The sequence below is a fragment of the Notamacropus eugenii genome, chromosome 2, assembly GCF_028372415.1.
Source record: "Notamacropus eugenii isolate mMacEug1 chromosome 2, mMacEug1.pri_v2, whole genome shotgun sequence".
In the NCBI taxonomy this organism is placed as follows: domain Eukaryota; kingdom Metazoa; phylum Chordata; class Mammalia; order Diprotodontia; family Macropodidae; genus Notamacropus; species Notamacropus eugenii.
Window position 1 is genome coordinate 307,218,977 of NC_092873.1, and position 25,007 is coordinate 307,243,983.

Below are 25,007 nucleotides of genomic sequence, written 5' to 3' on the forward strand. Positions count from 1 at the left end.
AGGATTTAGGAAGAAAGATAATGAGTTCTTTTTCGAACACATTGAGTTTGAGACACCAATAGGGCATCCATGTGGAGCTATCCAGCAGTCAGGTGATGAGGCATAATTGAAATTAGGGAGATAGGTGAAGGATTTACATACAGATTTGGGAGTCATTGGTATAGAGATGATGCTTAGATCAATGGAAACAGATCTGAGATGAGAATATTACTTGGTAGGATTTGTTAGATTAAACAACATGTTTACAAATGAGTTATGTCTATATGAAAAGAATCAGTATTTAAATTCCGAATATGTAGTCTGTAATAGCTATGATTAAAGGAATCAGTTTGTCTTCTGTCCAGGTGACTAGGACACTAGTGTTACTTTTAAGTTCTACTTGTCTCAATCCCTGGCAGCTTTGTTAATCTGAAGAGCCTTCTGGCTACTGTCCAGAAGATGAAACAGCTGACTGGAGACTCATAAATGCTGGAACACTGATTCTTGTCTGTTACCCATTACTTGACTTTCTGTATCCCAGTTCAACAATGTCTTCTACTCTACTGTGTCACCTGGCATACTAGTATAGTTCTTGTTGTCCCACTGTATGAGGTTTTTGCTGTATTAAAGCAAAACAGTGAGAACTCCCTATTTTGAACCAACTGCAGCGATCAGTTTTGCTTCTTATTATCAGATGCAAAATCAAGATACTAGAATTAATAGAAATGGATCATGCTTCAAATAATTGGTTTTGGAAACATTATTATTATTATTAAAGCAGTTAGAAGTATACAGAGAAGGTCAATTTGGGTGTGGGATGACATAATGGATGATGAGATGATCTCGAAAAAAATTTCAAGTGTGAGAAAGAAGGGGAAAATTATCTCATGTAAAAAAAAGTGCACAAGAAAGCTTTTACAATGAGGGGGGGAGTGGCAGGATGAGAGGAGTGGTGGGCAACACTTGAAACTTATTCTCATCAGAACTGGTTCAAAGAAAGAATAACATACACACTCACTTGGGTATAGAAATAGATCTTACCCAACAGGGAAGTACAGGGGAAGAGGATAAGAGAAAGGGGTGGGATATGATAGAAGGAAAGGTGAATTAATGGAGGTGGTGATCAGAAGCAAAAGAGACTTTTGAGGAAAGAGTGAAAAGAGAGAGTGAAGGATAAATTGGGGAAGGGATGAGAGGGGGAAATAGGACAGAGGAAAATACACAATTAGTAATCATAACTGTGAATGTGAATGAGATGAACTTATCCATAAAATGGAAGCAGATAGTAGAATGGATTAGGAATCAGAATCCAACAATATGTTATTTACAAGAAATATACTTGAAACAGAAAGACACAAGGGGCTGAAGCAGAATCTATTGTGCTTCAACTGAAGTAAAAAAAGGGGTAGCAATGATGATCTTAGACAAAGCAGAAGGAAAAGTAGACCCATTTAAAAAATATAAGCAGGGAAACTACATTTCACATAAAAGCACCATAGACAGTGAAGCAATATCAATACTAAACATATGCATAGCACCCAAATATTTAAAGGAAAAGTTAAATGAGTTACAGAATGAAATAGATAGTAAACCTATATTAGTGGGGGACCTCAACTTTTCCCTCTCAGAACCAGATAAATCTCACCATAAGATAAATTAGAAATAAATTAAAGAGATGAATAGAATTTTTAAAAATTCAAATGCAGTAGATCTCTGAAGAAAACTTAATGGGAATTAAAAGGAGTATACTTTATTTTGTCAGCAATATATTGTACATTCATTAAAAATTGACCATGTATTAGGACATAAAAATATCACAAGCAAATTAGAAAAGCAGAAATATAAAATGCATTCTTTTTAGACCAAAATGTAATAAAAATTAAATTCAACAAAGTGTAATGGAAACACAGATTAAAAATTAACTGGCCTAAAGAATGAGTGGCTCAAAGAACAAATCATAGAAAGAATTAATAATTTCATTAAAGAGAATGACAACAATAAGAAAACATAACAAAATTTGTGGGATGTAGTAAAAGCAGTACTTAGAGGAAATTTTAATCTCTAAATGTTTAAGTCAATAAAGAACAGATTAATAAATTGGACATGTAATTTAAAAAGCTAGAAAAAGAACTAATTTAAGATCCTTAAACACTAAAATGAAAATCAGAGGAGAGGTTAATAAAATTGAAAGTAAAAAAAAACCCATTAAACTCATAAATAAAACTAGAAGCTGTTTTTGTGACAAGTCGGAGGGTAGGGGGAAGTGGAGAGAGAGAAAAGACATAAACCATTGGTTAATTTGATTTTAAAAAAGAAAGAAAAAAACAAATTACCAGTATCAAAAATGTAAACTAATGAAGATTAGGAGCTATTTTATCCAATTACATGCCAATAAATCTGACTCTTTAAGCAAAATAGACAAATATTTGCAAAAACACAAATTTTCCAAACTAACAAAAGAGGAAATAAAATAAATAACTCTATCTTAGAAAAATAAGTTGGAAAGGCCATCAATGAGCTCCCTAAGAAAAAAAATCCCTAGGACCAGATGAATTCACAAGTGAATTCTACCAAAATTTAAAGAACAATTAGTTCTAGTATATACTATACAAACTATTTGGAAAAATAGGTAAAGAAGGAGTCCTACAAAATTCCTTTTATGACACAGATATAGTTCTTATACCTCAACCAGGAAGAACAAAAACAGAGAAAGAAAACCACAGACCAATTTCCCTAATGAATATTGCTGCAAAATTTTAAATAAAATAGTAGCAAGGAGATTATATTAATATATCACAAAGATCATACATGGTGACCAAGTGGGTTTTATACCAGGAATGTAAGGCTAGTTCAATATTAGGAAAACAATTAGCATAATAGATCATATCAAATAATAATAAAAATCATATAATTATATAATTATATAAATTTATGCAGAAAACTCTTTAGAAAAAATGCAACTCATTTCTATTAAAAAAACACCAAAAACCATAGGAATAAATGGGGCTTTCTTTAAAATGATAGGTGGTATCTATCTAAAGCCATCAGCAAGCATTATGTGTAACGGGGATAAACTAGAATCTTTCTAATGAGATCAAGAGTGAACCAAGGATACCGATTATCACCAATATTATTTAATAATGCACTAGAAATGTTAACTATCACAATAAGACAAGAAAAAGAAGTTGAAGAAATTTAAATGGTCAAGGAAAAAACAAAACTATTACTCTTTACAGATGATATGATGGTGTATTTAGAGAATCAACTAAAAAACTAATTCAAATAATTAACAACTTTAGCAAAGTTGTAGGATATAAAGTAAACCCATATAAATCATCAATATTTCTGTATATTTCCAACAAAGTCCAGCAGGAAGATATAGAAAGAGAAATCCATTTAAAATAATTGCAGAAAATATAAAACATTTGGGAATCTACCTACCACGAAAAACCAAAGAACTATATGAACACAGTAACAAAACACTTTACACATAAAGTCAGATCTAATTGCTAATGGGCAGGTCAACCCAGTATGTCAAAAATGACAATTCAACCTAATTTAGGGTATTCAGTGTCACACTAATCAAACTAACAAAAAATTACCTTATAAAGCTAGAAAAAAATAGCAAAATTCATTTGGAAGAACAAATGTCAAGAATATCAAGGGAATCAATGAAAAAAATAATAAATGTGAAGGAAGACAGCAGAGCAGTACCAAATTTCAAACTATATTATGAAGTGGTAGTCATGAAAGAAATGTAGTACTGGATAAGAAATAGAGTGGTGGATCAGTGGAATAGATTAGGTAAACAATACACAATAGTAAATGACCATAGTTATTTAATATTTGATAAACACAAAGATCCAAGCTTTTGAGGCAAGAATTCACTATTTGACAAAAATTGCTGAGAAAACTACAAAGCAGTTTGTCAGAAACATGCATAGATCAACATCTCACATCGTATACCAAGATAAAGTCAAAATGAGTATATAATTTAGTCATAAAGAATAATAGTATAAGCAAATTGAGGGAGCATGGAAATTTTTACCTATCAGATCTATAGACAAGAAAAAATATGACTAAACTTGAGATACAGAGGATCATGGTAAGTAAAATGGATAATTTTGATTACCTTAAATTTTAAAAAGTTTGCACAAACAAAATCAATGCATCTGAGATTAGAAAGAAAAGCAGAAAACTAGGGAAAATTTTTACAGTAGGTTTCTCTGACAAAGGTTCATTTCTCAAATATATAGGGAAGTTAATCAAATTTATGAAAATAGTTATTCTTCTATTATAAATTGTCTAAGGATATAAACAGGCAGTTCTCAGAAGAAGAAATCAAAGTTATCTATAGTCCTATGAAAAAAAATGCTCTAAATCACTACTGATGAGAGAAATGGAAATTAAAATAACTCTGAGGTATCACCTCACATCTATCAGATTGGTTAACGTGACAGAAAAGGAAAACAACAAATATTGGAGGGAATATGGAGAAACTGAGACACTAATGCACTGTTTGATGGAGTTGTGAACTGCTCCAACCATTCTAGAAAAGAATTTAGAACTATACCCAAAGGTCTTTATAACCTTAGACTTAGAAATACTGCTACTTGGTGTGTATGCCAAAGAGATCAATGGTAAATGAAAAGAACCTATATGTACAAAAATATTTATAGCTGTTCATTTTATGGTGGCAAAGAACTGGAAACTGAGGACATGCCCATCAATTAGTGAATATCTGAAAAAGTTGTGGAATATGATTGTAATATAATACTATTGTGATATAAAAAATGAAAAGCAGGATGGTTTTAGAAAAACCTGAGAAGACTTACATAAACTGACGAAGAATGAAATAAACAGAACCAGTGACACAGTAACACAGTACACAGCAATATTGTAGCAATGATCAACTATGAGTGACTTCATTATTCTGACCAATGCAATGATCCAAAACAATTCTAAGGGACTTAGGCTGAAAAATACTATCCATCTCTGGAGAAAGAACTGATGGACTCTGAATGCAAGTTGAAGCCAAATTTATTTTCACTTTATTTTGCTTGCGTTAAAATTTTTGTTATTGTTCAGTCATTTCAGTTATGTTCAACTCTTCATGACCCCATCTTGGGTTTTCTTGGCAAAGATACTGGAGTGGGTTGTCATTTACTTCTCCAGCTCATTTTGTAGATGAGGTAACTGAGGTAAACAAGATTAAGTGACTTGTCCAGGGTCACACATCTAGTAAGCGTCTGAGGTCACATTTGAACTCAGGTTACACAGCTAACAAGTATCTGAGACCAGGCATTTTTCACATAATATAACCTTTTCCTTATTCAAGATTCCTATAAATTTTACTTCAAATTGTCTTGGAGTAGAGAGATATCTGATGGCATGATATGAGGAAGGTTGGGGAACCAGGATAGTTTAGACCATTGTCTCTTTAGACTAAAAAATGCTTGAATGTAGAATAATGTTAAATAAATTTTTTAAAAGTTTCTGGGAATACTACTGTGCTATAAGAAATGATGAGAAGGTGGATATCAGGAAACCTGGAAATACTTACATGAACTGATGTGGAGTGAAGTGAACAGAACCAGGAGAACACTGTATACCCAGTCACAGCAACATTGTGCAATGATCAACTTTGATAGACTTAGTTCTTCTCAGCAATAAAAGAATTCCAAAAGATTCATGATGGAAAATACTATCCACATCCAGAGAAAATACTGTGGAGGCTGAATGCAGATCAAAAGATACTATTCTCTCTCTCTCTCTCTCTCTCTCTGTGTGTTTTCTCTTTTTTGTCATTTTTCCACTTTGTTCTGATTCTTCTTTCACAGCATGAATAATGTGGAAATATGTTTAATATGATCGTTCTCTTTCCCTCTCTTGCACTGAATTTCCATAATGCCCTTAGCATATCTCTTACAGATACACTATTTCCTGGTTGTTCCCTGACAATATCACAGAATCACAGAATCTGAGACCAGAAAGGGACCTGAGGAGCCGTCTAGTCCAAGATATATTTGAAAGAAACTCGTACTAGAACTTCATCTATAGGTGATCTCACAACCTCAGTTTAATGACCTTCAAGGAGTGGAACACTCCACCATTGGAGGCCACTGGTTCCAGTTTTGGACAGCTCTATTTATTAGAGAATTTTCCTATTATCGAGTCTCTATTTACTTCTTTGTCACTTCTACCCATTGCTAATGGTGGCCACAAGCAGCATAAGTGTGACCCCTTTTCCTTGTGTTAACCCTGCAGATATTTGAATATGTAATGTATAATGACCTTCCTGAATCTTTCCCTGTCTTCACTAATCATCCTTAAACTCATTCTTGCCTGGAAGGAACTGTAGGCTCTTGTTCCTGATTGTGCTCCTCTGGACACTACCTAGATTCCCAATGTCCTTCTCCAACTATGTTGCAGAATGTGCTGGGATTAGGCCATCGTTATTCCTGGAAGCTATGCTTTTCCATGTAGATTAGATACTTAGGGTCGCTCAAGGTGCTGAGTCCAATTGAGATTGTCATACACTTCAACCACCAAATTGGTTTTCTCCCTCAGTACAAATGCTGTCTGACTAATCCTCCCCCATCTGGTATAATGATGCAATTTTATTTCTCCTGATGAAACCAAAAACACACAGAAAACATGTGATTTAAAAAGTTTTATTCTGCAGTCTTTGTCCAACAGATGTTTGTAGAATCTAGCAGATGGCCCCGGGATTCAAAGGAACTGAGGCCTGGCTATTAATAGAGGTCTCCATGGGGAACAGGTGTTCCTCAAAAGTACAAATAGTACCAATAAATATCTAAAGCTGCCACCCAATAATTTATATAAATTAAATTTCACTGATAAAAACATCTCAAGAATTCTGGGGTCTGGAGAGATTGTTTCTGAAGATGGAACTCCTTGACTTGGTTCATTTCCCTTTAAGACTCATTGTCCTAGGCTCCTGAGGTCTTCAGTTCAGCTTTGGGTCAGCCATGTACTCCTTAACCCAGTCATCACTGGGATTGGCACATGACTCCTTTCCTATTGTGGTATTGAACCTGTGGAGTAAAGGGAGAGGAGATGAGAGACCAAGAAGTTTTTCAGCTGGAGATGAAGGAAAGGTCTTTCTGTTCCCCTCTTCCCAACTTCCTGTAGATTTCTGGAAGGGATTAAAGAACCACTTTCCCACCTTCTGAAACCTCCATCAGATCCATTGAGACCATGTCTCTGTCTAGAGATCACCCCAAGAAAGATTATCCCAGCCTCCTTCCTGGCCTCACTCAAATTCCTGTTGCTTCCATTTATCCCTTCCCATTTCAGGGGATTGTCCCCATCTTGCTACCTGGAGAAAAAACCAAATGGCTTCATTTTCTCTTTCCACCATCTCACTCTGTATCCCCCAAAGACACTCAGTGGGTTGATACTTACACCACACCTGGCTTGGAACACAGGCCGCTGGTCCTATAATAGCCTGTCACAAATATCCTGGGAATCTGTTGCCTGGCATAGAAGAAACAGCAGGAGGTAGGAGGGTTGGTGCCCACTGTAAAGGAAAGAGATGCCTGAAATTGGTACAGCTGCACATTCACACTCCACATCCTTTCAGTGCTGACATCATCTCAAGAACATGTTTCCATCAGACACGCTGGAGATGGGATCCCTCATGTCTCCCTAACCTGCTTCTGTCTGGCATCAGGTGTAAATCTCATTGTGCCTGAAGCAGGATCAGACCTGCCAGAGAGGATCATGGGGAACACCTGAAATAGGAGTGCTAGAAGGAATGTCAGAGATCTACACATCCTATTCGTGTCTTTTAGAGAGGAAGCCACTTGCTGGAGATCACATGGGTATTTAGTGTCAGCGCCAGAGATAGAACCTGGATGGATCAGGACCCAGTCTAGTGTCCTGTCTGCTCTCTTCTCCAGGCTTGAACTTCCATGTTAACCAGCATACTGTCAAGAACATGTTAATGCTTTCACAACCAAAATGCATAGAAAGCTTCCATGTTCCTACATCCTCCCTTTCAGTGCTAGCTCTCCACACCCTCATCATATTTCTATGATCATCTTAGACTTGTCCTTGGCTAGGGCTCTGTCCAACTCATGGGCAGAGCCTGGGCACAGTCACAGAGGGCTGGAAGAAGCTCACTTACTTGGTGCAGAGAATGTCAGAGCACTGAAGGCCATGACCATGAGGATGGAGAGGGCAGCCACAGAGACCTTCATGATCTTAAGAGAAGAGAAGGCTTGGAGGAGCAGATCAGGAGCTAGAAGACTCTGGAGGTCTGTATCTCTTTCTCATGTTTAGGTCCTCTTTTTATAGGATTTCTAGGAGTCTGTGAAAAGATTGAATCAGTATAATATGAGTGGAATTTCAAAGAAAGACATGATGTCATGGTGATGTTATTAGAAACTGAAATGCAAAGTCAGCATAAAGAGCTGAGGTTTTCTTTCTCAGTGCAGTTTCATCATCATGGGGAGTGGAGAGTGTTAGGGGGAAACGTATGGAGAGAGAAGGGTGTATGGTGGAAGCGGAGAATGGTGCTCAGGGGTAAGCAGTGAACTTGAGATAGTAGAAGAGACAGGAAAACCAAATAGGAAGGTGAAGGAATATTTCATATCCCTTGAATAAAGTAAGTTCACTCTGTCCTTTTGGTGACCTCTCAAGGAACATAACATGCGCAAGTTGGCCATGTATTAATGTTTTGGGAACTAGCCACTCCCGGAACACATAGATAATACTTGGAGGATCTGGCTAATCCAGATTAATTAACTTATATCTTGTGGCCCTCGTATGATATCTCCTTGATGGACAGAAACTGTATTCCCACGGCCATGCGCCTGACCAGCTTGAAACAGTGTGCGGAGCCGTTGGCAAAAAGCCTTCTTTGTCTAGGTCCCTATGAAGTCCCCTTGTTTAGTGTTAAGTCCTCGGAATCTCCCCCATGGAGAGGACGCTCTGCCTGGGACCCTTTGCTCCCAATTCAGACCCTGAACGCTGTAGCCCGGGATTCCCCAACTGATGAAATCCAGGTGTTGGGGCCTCCCCGAATTGGTGATGTTTTCTTTCTCTTTTTCTGCTATATTGATTATTATACTTCTTATTCGGTGTTTATTGTGTATTATCTGTTGTATTGGATGTTATTATAGACAGTCTATTCCTTGTGTTGTATAATTAAACTACTTTCATTTTTAAAGCAGTGTGAGAGTGTTATTTACAGGAGAGAATCTGAACCCCTAAAAATCACAAAACAGAAGGATATGGGTATCTGGAAAGAGCACCATAATGACATATGGCTTTATCTACCCAGATCACATGATTATAGATTTAGACCTAGAAGGGCCCTTAGTGATTACTTAGTCCAAACCTCTCCTTTACTAGAGCCTATGTAAGCCCTATGAATCTTTATCCCAACACTCAATCCCACTGATAAGTTGAGTCCCCAGAACTTGGCTACATATCTTCCCCACCTTCACCCTGCTTTGCCTACTAGTTACTTCTGAGAATTCAGAGGTTATTCTCAAATGCCTTCAATTAGAGCTCCCATTAATTGGTTTCTGTCTAAGATTAACAGTTGAGAATCAATGGAATCATCCATAGTCAGACAACTTTTACAAAGGAATGGTTCCATAAAAACAGTTGATACAAAACATCCCATCAAAAGTCTGTGAAACACTCTCCCACAGGGACATCCAGAGTACAGGGGAAAGTGGGCTCCAGCTTAGAGAGTCTGGACATGATTACACAACTTGGTGATTGAGAGTTTTCCTTGTGACAAAGGTACAAATCACAGTTTCTGGTTGCTAGAAAGTTCTTTTCTCCCATTCATAGAATGTTTATGGAGTTTAATTAAGCATAATGAACCTTCTTGGCTTGTGATTTAGACAATAACACCCAGATAAGACAGGGGCATTGATAAGAAATAATGGACAGATAGGAAGGCCAAAATCTTCCAGAACCATTACACCAATACATTGTGTAACCTATCAATACATGCAAGCATAGTATTCACCCAACCAAATCAGGGTCATTCCAGTTCAGAGGACATTGAGTTCCCAGTCTAGGGACAACATGTGACTGATTGATTGAGACATGATTTCATCTAAAATGTCAAGGCTAAAATGGAGTAAGGTGGTTTAGTCCCACTCAAATTACAAGTAATATACATATATAAATATATATACTTATATATGTGTGTGTATATATATACACGTATATATATACACACCCTCATGTAATGTACATATACACATAAATGTGCATGTGTGTATGGAAATATATGTGCATGTAGATAGATAGATACATAGATACATAAATAGATACATAGATAGATAGATAGATAGATACACAGAGAGAGAGATCGATAGATATCCTCCCACCACCTGCTGGTTCTCCTATGTTGGCCAACAGATTCCAAGGGACTAAGTGATAGAATATATATTTACTTTAAATTCATGGACTCCAGGCTTTAGCAGGGGAACCGTGGAAGAGTTAGTTGCAAATGGTGGTCATCAGCAGAAATGGAATGAGGACTCTGAGGTCCTATGGCTCTATCTATCTTCTTATGTGATAATATTAGCAGCATGCATTTGGAGAACATTTTTAAGTCACAGAGAACTTTGACGTCTATTACCTCATTTCATCTTTTTTTGTTTGTTTAAGAGGCAATTTGGATTAAAGGATTTGTCTAGGGCCACATAGCTAGTACTCCTCTGAAGATGAATTCAGGTCCTCCTGACTCCAGGGTCCACTCTCTTACTGCTGAGCTACCTAGCTACCTCACCTCATTGCATCTTAAGGAGTTCAATTAAGCAAAATTAATCTTCTTGGCTTGTGAGATAGGCAGGGTTATTATTGTCATCCCCATTTCATTCATGAGGACATTGCGTTCTGAAGAATATCGTGTGAGATCTTGGTCTAAATCCAATTTTTTCCAGAATTTTCTGGTTTTCCAAGCAGTTTGGTTGAATAGAGTCCTTACCCTAATAGGTGATGTCCTTCAGTTTACTTAAATCTGTGCTGTCATTTTTATCTGCTTCTGTATCAGGACTCCCTATAGAGTTAAGACAGGAGAAGAATTTATACAATGAGAGCACTAAAGTGTAAGGAAATGACTTGGAAATAATTCAGAATGCTGATTGGTGGAATGACTGATCATGCTTTTCAGAAGATTCTTGACAAAGCTTGCTTCCTTCCACCTTTGCCAGAGGGCACGTAGGCTAGAGAGAACTAGAAAAGGGTGAAGAATTTGAGCCAGGTTTTTGGTTTTATTTGTTTTGTTTGATGATACTTTGTTACATCAGGAAAGCTTCTTTGAGGGAAAGAATGGAGATTGGTGGGTAATAATACCGATGCAAAAAAGAAAAGAATATGAATGTAAGAAAATTTAATATATAGTAGATAGCAGAAGAAAGAAGAAAGTTCAAAGGGAGATTCAGACAAGCAAGGGAGTTTACTTACCATTGTGATAAGTTTCATCCATACTTAATAGACCATTTGGAGCTGTTCAAGATGGTCTAGTCTTTTTCTGTTGCTTCTAAAATCACATATAAAACCATCTGGTATTTCGTACTCTTCATAAATCTTGTCTGTCTCTCTTTCTTTGGATCAGTCTGTTTGTTGGTCTGACTTCCTCTAACTCACTCTCTCTCTCTCTCTCTCTCTCTCTCTCTCTCTCTCTCTCTCTCTCTCTCTCTCTCTGTATTCCTCTTTATTCCCTCCTGCTTCCCCCTCTTCCTGTCTTCACTGAGTTTCTATTTGATAGGAGAATTACAAGACATGAAAAAGTTTCCTCAGCCAATCTAAACACTCTTTCTGTTTTCCCAACCATCCAAGGATCATCCAAGGATTTTTCTCACTTAACCCAGTGTATTGCATTGCTTGCTTGCTTGAGGTTTCTTTTAATCTTATAACTTAACTTTAAGAGAGGTGGGGCCTCTTGATTTTTTTGCTCAATCAACAACCCATCCTCATAAATGATACATGCATGTATATGAAAATCCATGTCTTTATAAAATTTCATTTGAAAGCTAAGTGTCAGAGCCAGGACAACAATTCACACTTACTGATTCCAAATCAAAATTAGTCAATTTAGCATAGATTTTTCCAACATTAAAACAGATAGTTTTTAGGTTAGTACTAAATACACTGAATCCATGTAGAAGCCCATGTAGAGCTGTCCATGGTCACTAAGATAATTAAGACACGATTTGAATCTAGTTATTCTGACTCCAAATGCAGCACTTTTTTTGTTGTTGTCACATCATGTAAAATAAGTACCCTTTTGATGGCCTCTTTCCCTCTCCTATACTGAATTTCCATGGTACCCTTAGCATACCTCTCATAGATGCACTATTTCCTGACTGTTCTCTGACAATATCACGGGATCACAGAATTTGAGACCTGTAAGGGTCCCCAGGAGTCATCTATCTAATCCAAGACATACTTGGAAGAAACCCCTACTAAATCTTCCTATGTAGGTTGTCTCCCAACCTCCTTTTAAGGAACTTCAAGGAGAGGATCCAGCTGCCATTGGAGGCAATTGTTTCCAGTTTAGGACAGCTCTAATTCCAAAGGGAGTTTTCCTATTATCAAGCCCCTATTTACATCTTTGTCACCTTTACCCATTGCTCCTGATGACCACAAGCAGTACAAGTGTGACTCGTTTTCCTCATGTTAGTCCTGCAGATACTTGAATACAAGTATAATGACCTCCCTGAATCTTTCCCTCTCTTTACTAACCATCCCTAAACTCATTCTTTCCTGGAAGGGACTGTAGGCTCTTGTTCCTGATTGTGCTCCTCTGGACACTATCCAGCTTCCTAATGTCCTTCTCAAACTGTGATGCTCAGAACTGGGCATAGTACTCCAGGTCAGAGTGTACTGGAATTAGGCTGTTCTTATTCCTGGAAGCTATGCCTCTCCATGTAGATTAGATACTTGAGGGCCACTCAAGGTGCTGAGCTCAATTAAGATTGTCATATACTTCAATCACCAAATTAAGTTTTCTCTCTCAGAACAAATGCTTTCTGACTAGCCTTCCCCCATCTGGTATGATGATACAGGAGCTCCACCTTAGCAATCCTATTTCTCCTGAGAAAACCAAAAACACAAAGAAAACATGTGATTTAAAAAGTTTTATTTTGAAGTGTTTGTCTAACAGATTTTCATGGAAGACAGCAGATGGCCCCAGGATTCAAAGGAGCCAAGGATTAGCTGCAAATAGAGGTCTCTCTAGGGAACAAGTGTTCCTCAAAAGTGCAAATAAGTACAAATAAATATCTAAAGCTGCCACCCAATAATTTACATAAATTAAATTTCACTAATAAACACATCTCAGGAAGGCTGGGGTCTGGGAAGATTGCTTCTGAAGGTAGAATTCCTTGGCTTGGTTCATTTCCCTTTAAGATTCATTGTCCTAGGCCCCTGAGGCTTTCAGTTAAGCTCTGGGTCTGCCATGTACTTCTGAACCCAGTCATCACTAGGGTTGGCACACATCTTCCGCCCTTTTTTAGTCATGAATCTGTGGAGTGAAGAAAGAGGAGATAAGAGACCAAGAAGCTTTTCAGCTAGAGATGAAGAAGTCTTTCTGTTCTCTTCTTCCCAACTTCATCTAGACTTCTTAAAGGGATTAAGAAACCATTCTCCCACCTTCTGAAACCTCCATCACATCCACTGAGGATATCTGTCTCTTTCTAAAGACCATCACAGGAAAGATTATCCCAGCCTCCTTCTGGCCTCACTCAAATTCCTGTTACTTCCATTTATCCCTCCCCATTGGAGGGAGTTGCTCCCACCTTGTTTCCTGGAGAACAAAACCTGGTCATGGAACCACATGGCTTACCATTTGCTCTTTTATCCACAGTTTCACCTGAGTTGCCTGATCCAGTCATTTGACCAAATTATCAAATGGCTTCATTTTCTCTTTCCACCATTTCACCCTACATCTCCTGAGGACTCTTAGTGGTTGGATACTTACACCACACCTGGCTGGGAACACAGGCTGCTGGTCTCATAATATTCTATCACAAATTTCCTGGGGATCTGTTGCCTAACATAGGAGAAGCAACAGGAAGTAGGACTGTTGGAGCCCACTGTAAAGGAAAAAGATGCCTAAAATTAGTACTGCCACACATTCACACTGCACATCCTTTTGGTGCCAACATCATCTCAGGAACATGCTTTTCATCACCTCTCATGTCTCCCCTCAAGTACTAGGCATGATTCTCTGTGTATGGAGGATGATCAGACTAGCTATTCTCATTCCCAGAGGGTAGCCATAGAGAAAACATAAAGAGTTTGGGCTGGAAGGGATATCAGGATTAACCTGGCCAGATCCTGCCTTTTAGAGAGGAAGGGACTTGTAACAAGGTATTTAGTGTCAGAGCCAGAGTTAGAACCTAGCAGACTTGTGTCCATTCCAGTGCCTCTTGTCCTGTCTTGATCTTATATGCCAACCAGCAAAAACTGTCAAAGGCATTTTAATAGTTTCAGATCCAAAGGCATAAAAACCCTACCTATTCCTTCCCCTCCCTTTCAGTCTTCCTCTCTCCCCACCCTCCTCAGATCCATATGGTCAGATTACATTTATCTCCTGTGAGAGTTCTATCCAGCGTATGACCAAAGAGCCTGGACATAGCCACAGAGAGTAGAGCAAAGCTCACTTACTTGGAGTGGAGGATGCTAGAGAGCTGAAGGCCATGACCATGAGGATGGAGAAGGCAGCCACAGAGACCTTCATGATCCTAAGAGGACAGATGTTAGAGGGCCAGATACTAAGACGCTCTGAAGGTCTCTGTCTCTATCTCATGTTTATACTCTCTCTTTATAGGGGCTTTGGGGAATACCCAGAAAGATGGATGCAACAGAAAATGAATGGAAATTCCAGTGTAGAGCTGATGTCATGGTGAGAGTTGCAAGCTCAAAACTTAGCCCAGGAAATGTAAGGCTGGTGTCAAGGACTAAGGTTCTCTCCCCCAGTGCAGTTTCATCATGGGGGAAAGAGGCGGGTAGAGAGAGAGAGAAGAAGTGTGTGTGTGGTTGGGTGGCAAGGGTGCTAAGGGGGAAGTGGTGAACTTGTGATAGCAGAAGAGACAGATAAAAACATGTGAAACCATGCAAAAACAAATAGGAAAGAGGCATGCTGACCATTGATTTGAGGGAGTATTCAACATGACCTTCATGCTTCTTTGATATTATCACCATCTAGATCTTAGGATGGGAGATTTAAAACTAGAAGAGTCATTAGTCATCTAGTCTAACACCATGATTTTACAACTAAACAAACTGTGACCCGGAAAGAAAGGACTTGTCCAAGGTCATTCTGGTAATCAGAAACACATCCTGGATATGATCCCAAGTCAGCTGACTCCATTTTTTCCACTCAAAATGACCACCCCATATGGATCTTTGTGGAAACGGGGACAGAGTAGAAACAGGCATTGAAGACTTGTACTATTAGTCCATTCCTCTGTCTACCTTCTTTTATGAGACTATTAACAGCATATATTTGTATGACTTTTCAAGGATGCATAAAGTTTTGACATTGACTAATCTTCACAATTACCATGTAAAGCAAACAGTTTTATTTATGAGAAATAAATATAGTGTGTTTATTATACCTGTTTTATTTATGAGAAAATGGAGATGACATTTAGTGGACAGAACCCTAGGCTTGAAGTCAAGCAGACCTAGGGTCAAGTTCGATCTCTAAAATTTACTAGCTGTGTGATCTTTAACCTCATAGCCAACACTCTAAAAACAAGAACTATAGCACAGCTGACATAAAATTTTTGGTTATTATTATGAAGTGTCTGATCCAAATTTAAACAACAAGTGAGTAATGAATTCCAGGTTCAATCTTGGACTTTCTGACTTCGGGCAGTGCTATATAAACTTTAGGGGACATTTTTAAGGAGGAGGAAGCAACATGAGACTCTGTAGTGGGAGGGTAGGTATGAAAAAATGACTAAAATTATTAGATATTGTTCAATATAACATCATTATGAATGTGACTTTTTAAAAAATGAAAATAAAGTTCACTCTAAATCAACAAAATAAGATACGGAGAGATGATAGAGATGTGTATATAATAGACAACATTGCCATTGGATGAATTCAGGAATGGTTGTAATAGGAAAATGTCTCTTTTCATTTTCCTCCAATTTGCCTCTGATATAACCTTTCATATCCAAGTCTGATGTCTCTTTGGAGGATATTGCAGTGTATGGTATAAGGTGCTGGTCTAAGCTTGATTTTTGTCTGACCTCCTTCCAGTCCTCAAGTTTACTAAATCCTCTTTCGGTATATTTATAAGCTTCAGCATCAGAATGAAGTAAATGGAACTATGAGAAGAAATGATGCAATGACTATAATATTGAAGATGAAAGCAATTTTGAACGACCTAAGAATGCTGATGATGACAGTGACTAATCATTCTATCGGAAGACTAAAGATGAAGTATATTTTTCCCACTTTGAGCAGAAAGGGGATGGTCTAGAGGTGTCAAATGAGACAAGCATTTTTAGCCCTGGTCAGTGTTTTCTATTGCTCTGTTAACTATACATAATCTGTTACATAAAAGGGCTTTTTGGGGGAAAATGATGGGAGTTAGTGGATACTAATGGTAATCCACAAAAAAATAAAAGTACAGGAATGAAAAATTTAAAAAACATATACACACAGAGCAGAGTAGAAATAAGGCCAGAAGGACATACCAACAAGCAAGGGAGTTTGCCTACTATTGTGATAAACTTAACATATATTTAAAATAACCAAATTGTATTCAGTAAAAGTTCATAGATTCATATACCTCCCTCTTTTCTGTACTTCTTCGTGTATTCCAACATGAGCATTTGTTAATATATTAATGTTCATAATAAAAAAAGAAACACTTTATGGTCTATATTTCTGGTATGAAAAAAATTAAGAGAGACACTATGACTTAAAGTTAGGGATTACTCTCTTATGGTCAATAGTCTGGCTTGCAAAACTCTTAGCTCTGATATAAGCTTGTATTGTGATTCTTCTCTGTGGCTTCCTCCATGTAACAAGAGTCTTAAGTCACTCTCCCTCACTTATTCTTAGTGTCTAGATGCCTAAATGAGACACATGGAACATGGAGAGATGTAATGGTGGGTAGGGACACAATAAGGACCAAAGGCATAGAGAGAATGTCCTCAAAGAGAATGGGGGAAAGGTTTAAATGTTACAGCAAACCCACAGAAATATCTTAGTCAGACCTCCACCAGAAGGAACAATAGCATTGTCTGAGCCCTGGGAAAGGAAAGGAAAAGAGAAAGAAAGATCTCACTACATTCTCCTTAGCCAAGAAGGAACAGCAGGGAGGAAACCAGACTGAGATCTAGGATTCTTTCTTAGCAGTAGAAAGCAAAAGAGGACTTCTCCTTTCTTCATTGAGTTTCATTCAGAACTCACATGACTAGTCAGGACAGATTTTGTGAATTTCCTGCCATTTTTCCCTCCAGAAGAGGTAGTGTGGTAGAGTGGCTAGAAGGCTGAACTTAGTTCAAATCATAACTCTGAAATTTACAAGCAAACAGTGTCCCTAGGCAAGTCACTCAATCATGCTTATCCTTGAAATACCTTTACTCTCCTCCTTCATTCTTAAAGTCCTCTGATCTCTTTCCTAAGCTCCACTTCCACATCACCAGCTTCCTGAAGGAACCCTGGTATTTCAAACCCAGCATAGTCTGAGAGCAGAGCTCATTATCTTCCTTCTAAACTCAGCTTCCTTTTCTATTTCACTTTTCCCTTGGAGGGTCCAACCATCCTTTCAGGCACACTGGTTTAAAACTTCATTCAGCATTACCCTCAACCTTTTATTCACTTGCAACTAGGTGGTGCAGTGGATAGAGCACCAGTGCAGGAGTCAGGAGGACCTTAGTTCAAATCTCACCTCAGACACTTGACACTCACTAGCTGTGTGACCTTGGGCAAGTCATTTAACCCCAATTGCCTCATCCTGGGTCATCTCCAGTCATCCTGATGAATATCTGGTCACTGAATTCAGATAGCTCTGGAGGAGAAGTGAGGCTGGTGACCTGCACAAAGCAAAGTCAAGTGTAAGTCATATCATTATTTCTCTGATGACATGGTCTCCTTCGGCAACAAAGAACAAACACACACACAATCTTTCACTCACTATATCCAGTCACAGTCAAATCTTGTTAACTTTCCTTTTACAGATTTTCCTGTACTATTACCTTTTCTCCACTTAAATGGTCACCAAAGTAATCTAATCTCTTCTCATCTCTCTCCCAAGATATTGGAATCGCTTTCTGGTTGTCCCCCTTGCCTTCTCCAAACTCTCATCTCTCCAATCCGTCCTCCACAGCTGTGAAACTGATACTCCTCATTTCAAACCATATCACCCACCTCTTCAAGAAGCTCCAATGTTTCCTGTACAATTCCATATTTCTCTTCCAGGCCTTTGAGAAGGCAGTCCCTCATATCTAGAAGGATCTTTTTTTTTCCCTCCACTCCACATAATTCTTAACATCTTCAAGGCTGTGCCCAAGTGCCACCTCCTACAAGAATCTATTCCTGATTCCCCCAGTAGATAGTGTTTACTTCCACCTCTTGTAATTACTGTGAATTGATTTTGTAAATAGATTGCCAAATTTACTTCTCTGGCTCCATATAGTTTCCTTCCACTGAACTATATTTCACTAAACTATAAAGTCCTTCTGGGAAAGAATTGTTTTATTTTTGCATTTCTATTTTATTATTAGATAAATTTGATTTACTTATTTTGTTTTGACTTCACCAACTAGCATGGTGCTTAGCATACAGTAGTCACTTAATAAAAGCTCATGGAATTCCAGTGAATGTAGTAGATGGGACTGCTATCTGGGTGGACGATTGGGCTCATTGACCTCAGTGGTTCCTACCAGCTCTGCATTTTTCCAGTTCTACACTTGCTTGAGAAACCACACAATTACAATAACTAACTTTGGCCTTATAGAAGAATTGACAAACTGCAGCAACACTCTCCATTTGTGGAGATGGGGGATATGGAGTGTTGACTGCTGTATAAACACCAGATATGGTGGACGTGTTGGTGAGCTTTGCAAAACTTTTCCCCCTTCATTTTAAAATCTTTGTTGCAAGGATGACTCACTGGGTAAGAGATATTCAGAAATGCATGATGTTAAAAATATGTTAACAAAAATATGATTAAACTGTAAAGGAAAAGTACAGACACATCCTTTGGACTTCTCCACTGTTTCTGAGGCCATGAAAACCCTTTTACATTCTTAGAGTTACATAATAGATTCGCTCTCATCCAGTGTAGTAACCGTTTCAGCCCAGCCCGAGGGAGTAGACAGCCTGCTGGTACTGATATCAAATGGCAGCGTTTGCACCCTGTCTTAGACACTTCCTAGCTGTGCACTCATAGAAAAATCATTTAATCATATTTCATCTCCTTAACAACCTGTCTTGCGCTTCAAGCAGTAAAAGGAAAATGATAATGATATACATAAATAGCACTCGCCAGTAAAACACAAATAAACAACTATTCCCTTAATAAAGCCCTTGACAGTTTAAAAAGTATCTTCTTCTGCCCCTATCATCTCATGTAAGCTTCAAGGCAGCCATAATGGATAACCAAGATAGAAAGCTGGAATGAGTGGTCCAACATCACACAGCTAATGCCCAGCAGAATCCAAGTGGGAATGCCAAGGAGGATTGGTTGCATCTCAGGAATGTACACATACATTAGTTTATGGTCCCCACCACAACTCTGCGAGGTGCCATGTTAACCTCATACCCATATGACAAACTAAGATCCTGACACACAAACAGGTGGCAAGGCTTGGTGGAGACTTTGTGTTAATTCACCATCCCCTAGGTTTCCTCTCCTCTAGTGGAGAAAATACTATCTTCACATTAGAGTTGAGAAAAACAAAAATACAATTATTAGTGATTTGTTCAAAGACATCCAGCTAGAGCTTTTGACGGTGCTTTAGAGATATCCAAAGGGATAGTGGGGAAGAAGAGACAGAGAGAAATGAAGGAAGCCAATTGTGACAAATTGGGTCCAACTGTGTAAAATGCAGGGTGTAGGAGCAAGAGGTGGCAAGTACATTACTGTATTGTGGGAGGAAGAAGGAGGAGACTAGTGTCACTGGATGATAGAAGGCATGGAGGGGATTAAAATATGAGAAGACTGGGAAAGGAAGAAGAAACCAAGTTGAGGAGGACTTTAAAAATTGAACAAGGATTTAATATTTAATCCTGATGGTAATAAGGAATCACTTTGGGAAAAAAAGAGAAGAAAGGAAGAAAGAAATAAAAAAGAAGGAAGGAGGGAAAGAGAGAGGGAAGGAGGAAGGAAGAAAGGAAAGATAGAAGAACGAAAAAGAGCGTCAGTGAAAACCTTTGTAAAAGACACAGAAGAGAAGGAAGAAATTTCAGAAGGGGTCATTAACAAACAGCAGAGTTTGCCTACCATTGTGATAAACTCAGCATATATATATATATATATATATATATATATATATATATATATATATATATATATATATATATATATATATATACACACACACATATATAGATAGATAGATACATATATATACATATATAGACAGATAGATATAGATATAATCTATATGTAGCTGAAATTCACAGATTCATATGATATCTTCTCCATTCTCTGCATATTGAAAAGTTCATGTGTGTGTTATCTTAGTGTTCAAAAGAAAAAAGGGGGAAAAATTAAGTTTATAAAGGTCATGACAATTTTCTACGTCAAAGGAATTGGGGGAGAAGTTACTCCCTAAGTTTTGTTCTCATATGGACACTGGTATGGCTTGTAGAACTCTTATTTTGTCCTGTTCTAAACCTACCCTGTTGCTTTTCTCTATGCCCAAGGCTTCTCCTTCCTTTATGTACTGACAGTCATAAGTCACCCTCCCACTCTGAATCTCAGTGACCGCAATGAACTGATATGCATAGGACAGAGAGATCCAAGTTTGGGTAAGGACTCAATAAAGACTGAAGTCACAAAGAGAAAATCCTTAAAGAGATGGGAAATTAGGGTAAAATGTTAGAGCAATCAGTCCTTCAGAAGGATCTGAAGTCAGATCTGAAGGAAATCTTGATGCTGCTTAGTCTCTGCAACAGGACAGAGGGAGAAAAGGCAGGAAGGTCTCACTACCTTCTCCTGGCTCATGCTGAAATGGGTAGGAGGAAATGAAACTGAGGTCATGGAGTGCCTCTTAGCAGTAGGATGACAAAGTTGACCAGATTTCATGGATTTCCTGTCCTCTTCCCCTCCAGCACAAGTAGTATGTCATAGAGGGTAGAGGGCTGAACTAGTCTGAAAGGTGGGGGAGACTTAAGACAAGAAACGAGACAGCAGGCTATCACTAACTTTAATTAGGGTGGGGTGACTTCATTAATTCTCTAAATCTTCAGACCAATCTTGCCAAAAAATCCAGAAACATTGAAAATATAGGCCTTGGCTTATTTTTTTTTTTAATCTAAAACTAGGATAAAAACTCAGGGGTTATGATTTTAAATCCAGATTGGCCAGTTTGCTCTAGCTTTCTCCTCCAATGACAAAAAATTATGTTTTAGTTATTGTTAAACTGAAATCCATCTAGAGACTCAGAGTGAGTGTGACTTGCCCATGGTCACACAGGTAATGAACCCTCAAACTTTGACTCCAAATAAAAACATTTTTTTTTCTGGTGCTATGCCTTTTGAGATAATTCTCATTCTGGTTACTTCTTTCCTGTTTTTTTCCTCTACTTGCTTTAGTGGTTCCTTGGAAAAACTCCTATGCACTGATTATTTTCTGCTTATACCTTGATAATATCCCAGAATCACAGAATTTGAGTTTTGGGAGAAATCATAGTTACCTAAGCCAAAAGGTGACTAAAAAAATCCCCACTGTCACAGCTTTTGTAGGTGATCACCTCGCCTTTAAAGACCTCCAAGGGAACCCACCACATCACCCACTATGATTTGGACAGCTACAATTGCTAAGAAGTTCTTCCTAATGTCAGACCTAAATTTAGTTCCTTACGAATGCTGGGTATAACCCCAAGTTCTATCCTTGAGACTCAAAGAGCACAAATACATATTCTCCCACAAGACAGAACTTCCAATACTTGAAGACAGAAATCATGTCTAAACAGGGTCTTCTCCCCACTAACCATCCCTAATTCTATCACCTCCACCTCAGGGCTCTAGATATGTCAACTTCTTCCTCTAGAGTTTACTCTAGACATTCTCCACCTTCCCAAAGTTCTGCCTAAAGTATGGATTCCAAAAATAACCACAAGACTCCACATTTGGTCTGAAAGATGAAAGAATGTTGGGACTAATACTTCTCTATTGATGGAAGCTTGCTTCTCAACCCAGAAGATTTGATGTTGGATTTTCCCATCAACAAAATGAGATGGAACCCCAGAGCTTTTATAGAAATACTGCTGTCCAAAAATTCCATACCCATCTGGTATGATCATGAGAGAACTTGACCTCCTAAATCCCACTTTCCCAAAGAATATTGAAAACACAGCAAAAAATTAAAGCTTTAGAAAGTTTTATTCTGAAATCTTTGTCCAATAGATGTTAATGGAATCCACAAATGACCTCAGAATTCAAAGGGACACAGGCTAACATGCCAAGAAAGGTCCCCATGGGGGACAGGTGTCTTCCAGAAATGGAATAATAGTACTAATAAATAACCAAAGTTGCCACCAAATAATTTATATAAATACATCTTCACAGATAAGAATGAATTATAGTGGGGGAGAGGATCTCCTGAAGGCTGGAGTTTGGGGAGATTGCATCTCCCTATGGACTTCCTCAGCTTGGTTCATTTCCATTTAAGAGGCATTGTCCAAGGCCCCTGTGGCCCTCAGTTCAGCTCCAGATCTTCCACATAGCTCTGAACCCAGGCATCACTGGGGTTGGCACACACCTGTCGACCTCTTTTGGTCTGGAACCTGGGCAGGGAGAGGAGGAGAGATGAGAAGTCAGGGAGGAAGAGATGCATCTCTGTGTTCCCCCCATGTCCAGCACTTACCACTCCTTGTATATCTCTAGAGGGCCATGAGGAAAAATCCTCATCTCTAGCAACATTTCTCAGGCCTTCCTGAGTATTAAGGTCTCTCTAGAGACCTGTCCTGGGGGAATTCTTTCAAGACACCTCTCCTTAGCATATAATTCCCTTTGCATGAGTTTATTCCTCACCCTTAGGTAAGCAGCTCCCATCTTCCCCCATGGGTAAACCATGCTTGACCAGGGTTTCCGCTGAGTAACCTGATTCATCCATTTCACCAAGTTGCCAAACGGCCTCATTTCCCCTTGCCATCGTCTCTCCCTAGATCCCCTCAAGAGATTCACTGGGCAGATACTCACACCACAGCTGGCTGGGAGCACAGGCTGCTGGTCTCAAAATAGTCTGTCACAAACTTTCTGGGGATCTGTTGGCTGACATAGGAGAAGCAGCAGGAGGTAGGAGGGTCAGAGCCCACTGCAAAGAAAAGGGAGGCATGAGATTGGTAAGGTCATATGTCGACACCTTTCATTCTTTATCTGCTAACTCCAATGCAGGGACACACTCAGTACTAGGCACACTGGGGATGTGATCCCTCCTGTCTCCCTTATCCAGCTTTACTCTAGTACCAGATGTGATTCTCATTGTGCCCGGAGGAGGATTGTCACCCTCTGTTCCCTTTTCTCACTGGGGTATTTTGAGAAACCCTAATGTGGGATCAGGCAGGCTAAAACGGATGTCAGAGACTTTCCCATCCAATTCCTGCCTTTGCCCAGGAAGTCACTTGCTGGAGGTCACATGGCTAATTAGTGGGAGAGACAGAATGAGTATTTGGCCAGACAGAAAATCCAAACCAGTGCCCTTTCTCCTCTCTTGTCTCATCACCATCTAACATTTAACTGCCATACACTGTCTAGATCAGGTTAATATATTCAAGTTCAAAGTCACAGAAATCCTCCCTCTTCCTTCTCCTGCCCCTCACTTTTAGTCCTTCCTCACGCTCACGGATCCCTATGATCAGACCAGCCTCATCTCCTGTCAGGGTTCTCTCCAGCCTAGGAGCAGAGCCTGGTCACAGTCAGAGGGAAAGAGAAGGAACATTTACATGGTGCAGAGGATGCCAGAGAGCTGAAGGCCGTGACCAGGAGGATGGAGAGGGCAGCCACAGAGACCTTCATGATGCTGAGAGGAGAGAAGGCTTGGAAGAGCAGAGCAGGAGCTAGGAGACTCCGGAGGTCTGTGTCTCTATCTCATGTGGGAGCCCTCTTTTTATAGGGGATTCTGGAGTACTCAGAGAGAAAAAAGGAACCTAAAATAAGTGGAAAGTCCAGAGGAGAACTGATGTAGTGGTAGGAGTTCAAAACTAAAAAGAGAACACAGGAAATGTAAGGCTGTTGTCAAGAACTGAGTTTCTCCCCCCCCCCCCCCCCAATGCAACTTCATCATGGGTGAAAGAGGAGGTAGGATGGAGAGAGGAGAAATGAGCATGTGGTGGGGTGTGAAGACTGCTAAAGGGGAAGTGGTGAACTGGAGCTACCACAGAGACAGATGAAACATAGACAAAGAAAAATAGGAAAGAGTTTCATTGACCATTGATATGAAAGAATGATCTGCATGACCTTCATGCTGCTTTGATATCATAACTGCCTAGATCTTAGGCTTGTAGATTTAGAGGTAAAAGGGTTCTGGGAGGGGGGGTGTTAATTGAATACTCTCATTTTCCAGGTAAAGAAACTTTGGCCCAAAGAGAAATGACTTGTCCAAGGTCACACTGGAAATCAGAAGCAGATTCAGGAAATGTTCTAAGGTTTGTTGATTGCACATTGTTATACTCACAGAAATTGGTCCAGAAGAACTATCTTTGGTCCTTCAGGGGCAATCCTGGACAACTTTTGTACAGGGTAGGGAGAATGGGAACACTGCCCACCCACAACCACCAAGAACTAATAAAAAATCACAAAGAATAGCCTTTGCCTCAATAAAGCTCTTTACA

General features: G+C 38.9%; 2 protein-coding genes across 2 annotated transcripts; both read right to left on the reverse strand.

The window, feature by feature from the left end:
- Window positions 1-13,130: 13,130 nt before the first annotated feature.
- LOC140523954 (C-C motif chemokine 4-like) lies at window positions 13,131-14,757 on the reverse strand. The gene is made up of 3 exons (XM_072638508.1): window positions 14,647-14,757; window positions 13,958-14,072; window positions 13,131-13,501 (listed from the first exon to the last, which is right to left on the reverse strand). The coding sequence occupies exons 1-3, from the start codon at window positions 14,717-14,719 to the stop codon at window positions 13,414-13,416; spliced, it is 276 nt and encodes a 91-aa protein (XP_072494609.1). The 5' UTR covers window positions 14,720-14,757; the 3' UTR covers window positions 13,131-13,413.
- Window positions 14,758-22,582: 7,825 nt separating this feature from the next.
- LOC140527738 (C-C motif chemokine 4-like) lies at window positions 22,583-24,233 on the reverse strand. The gene is made up of 3 exons (XM_072644891.1): window positions 24,120-24,233; window positions 23,377-23,491; window positions 22,583-22,961 (listed from the first exon to the last, which is right to left on the reverse strand). The coding sequence occupies exons 1-3, from the start codon at window positions 24,190-24,192 to the stop codon at window positions 22,874-22,876; spliced, it is 276 nt and encodes a 91-aa protein (XP_072500992.1). The 5' UTR covers window positions 24,193-24,233; the 3' UTR covers window positions 22,583-22,873.
- Window positions 24,234-25,007: the final 774 nt, after the last annotated feature.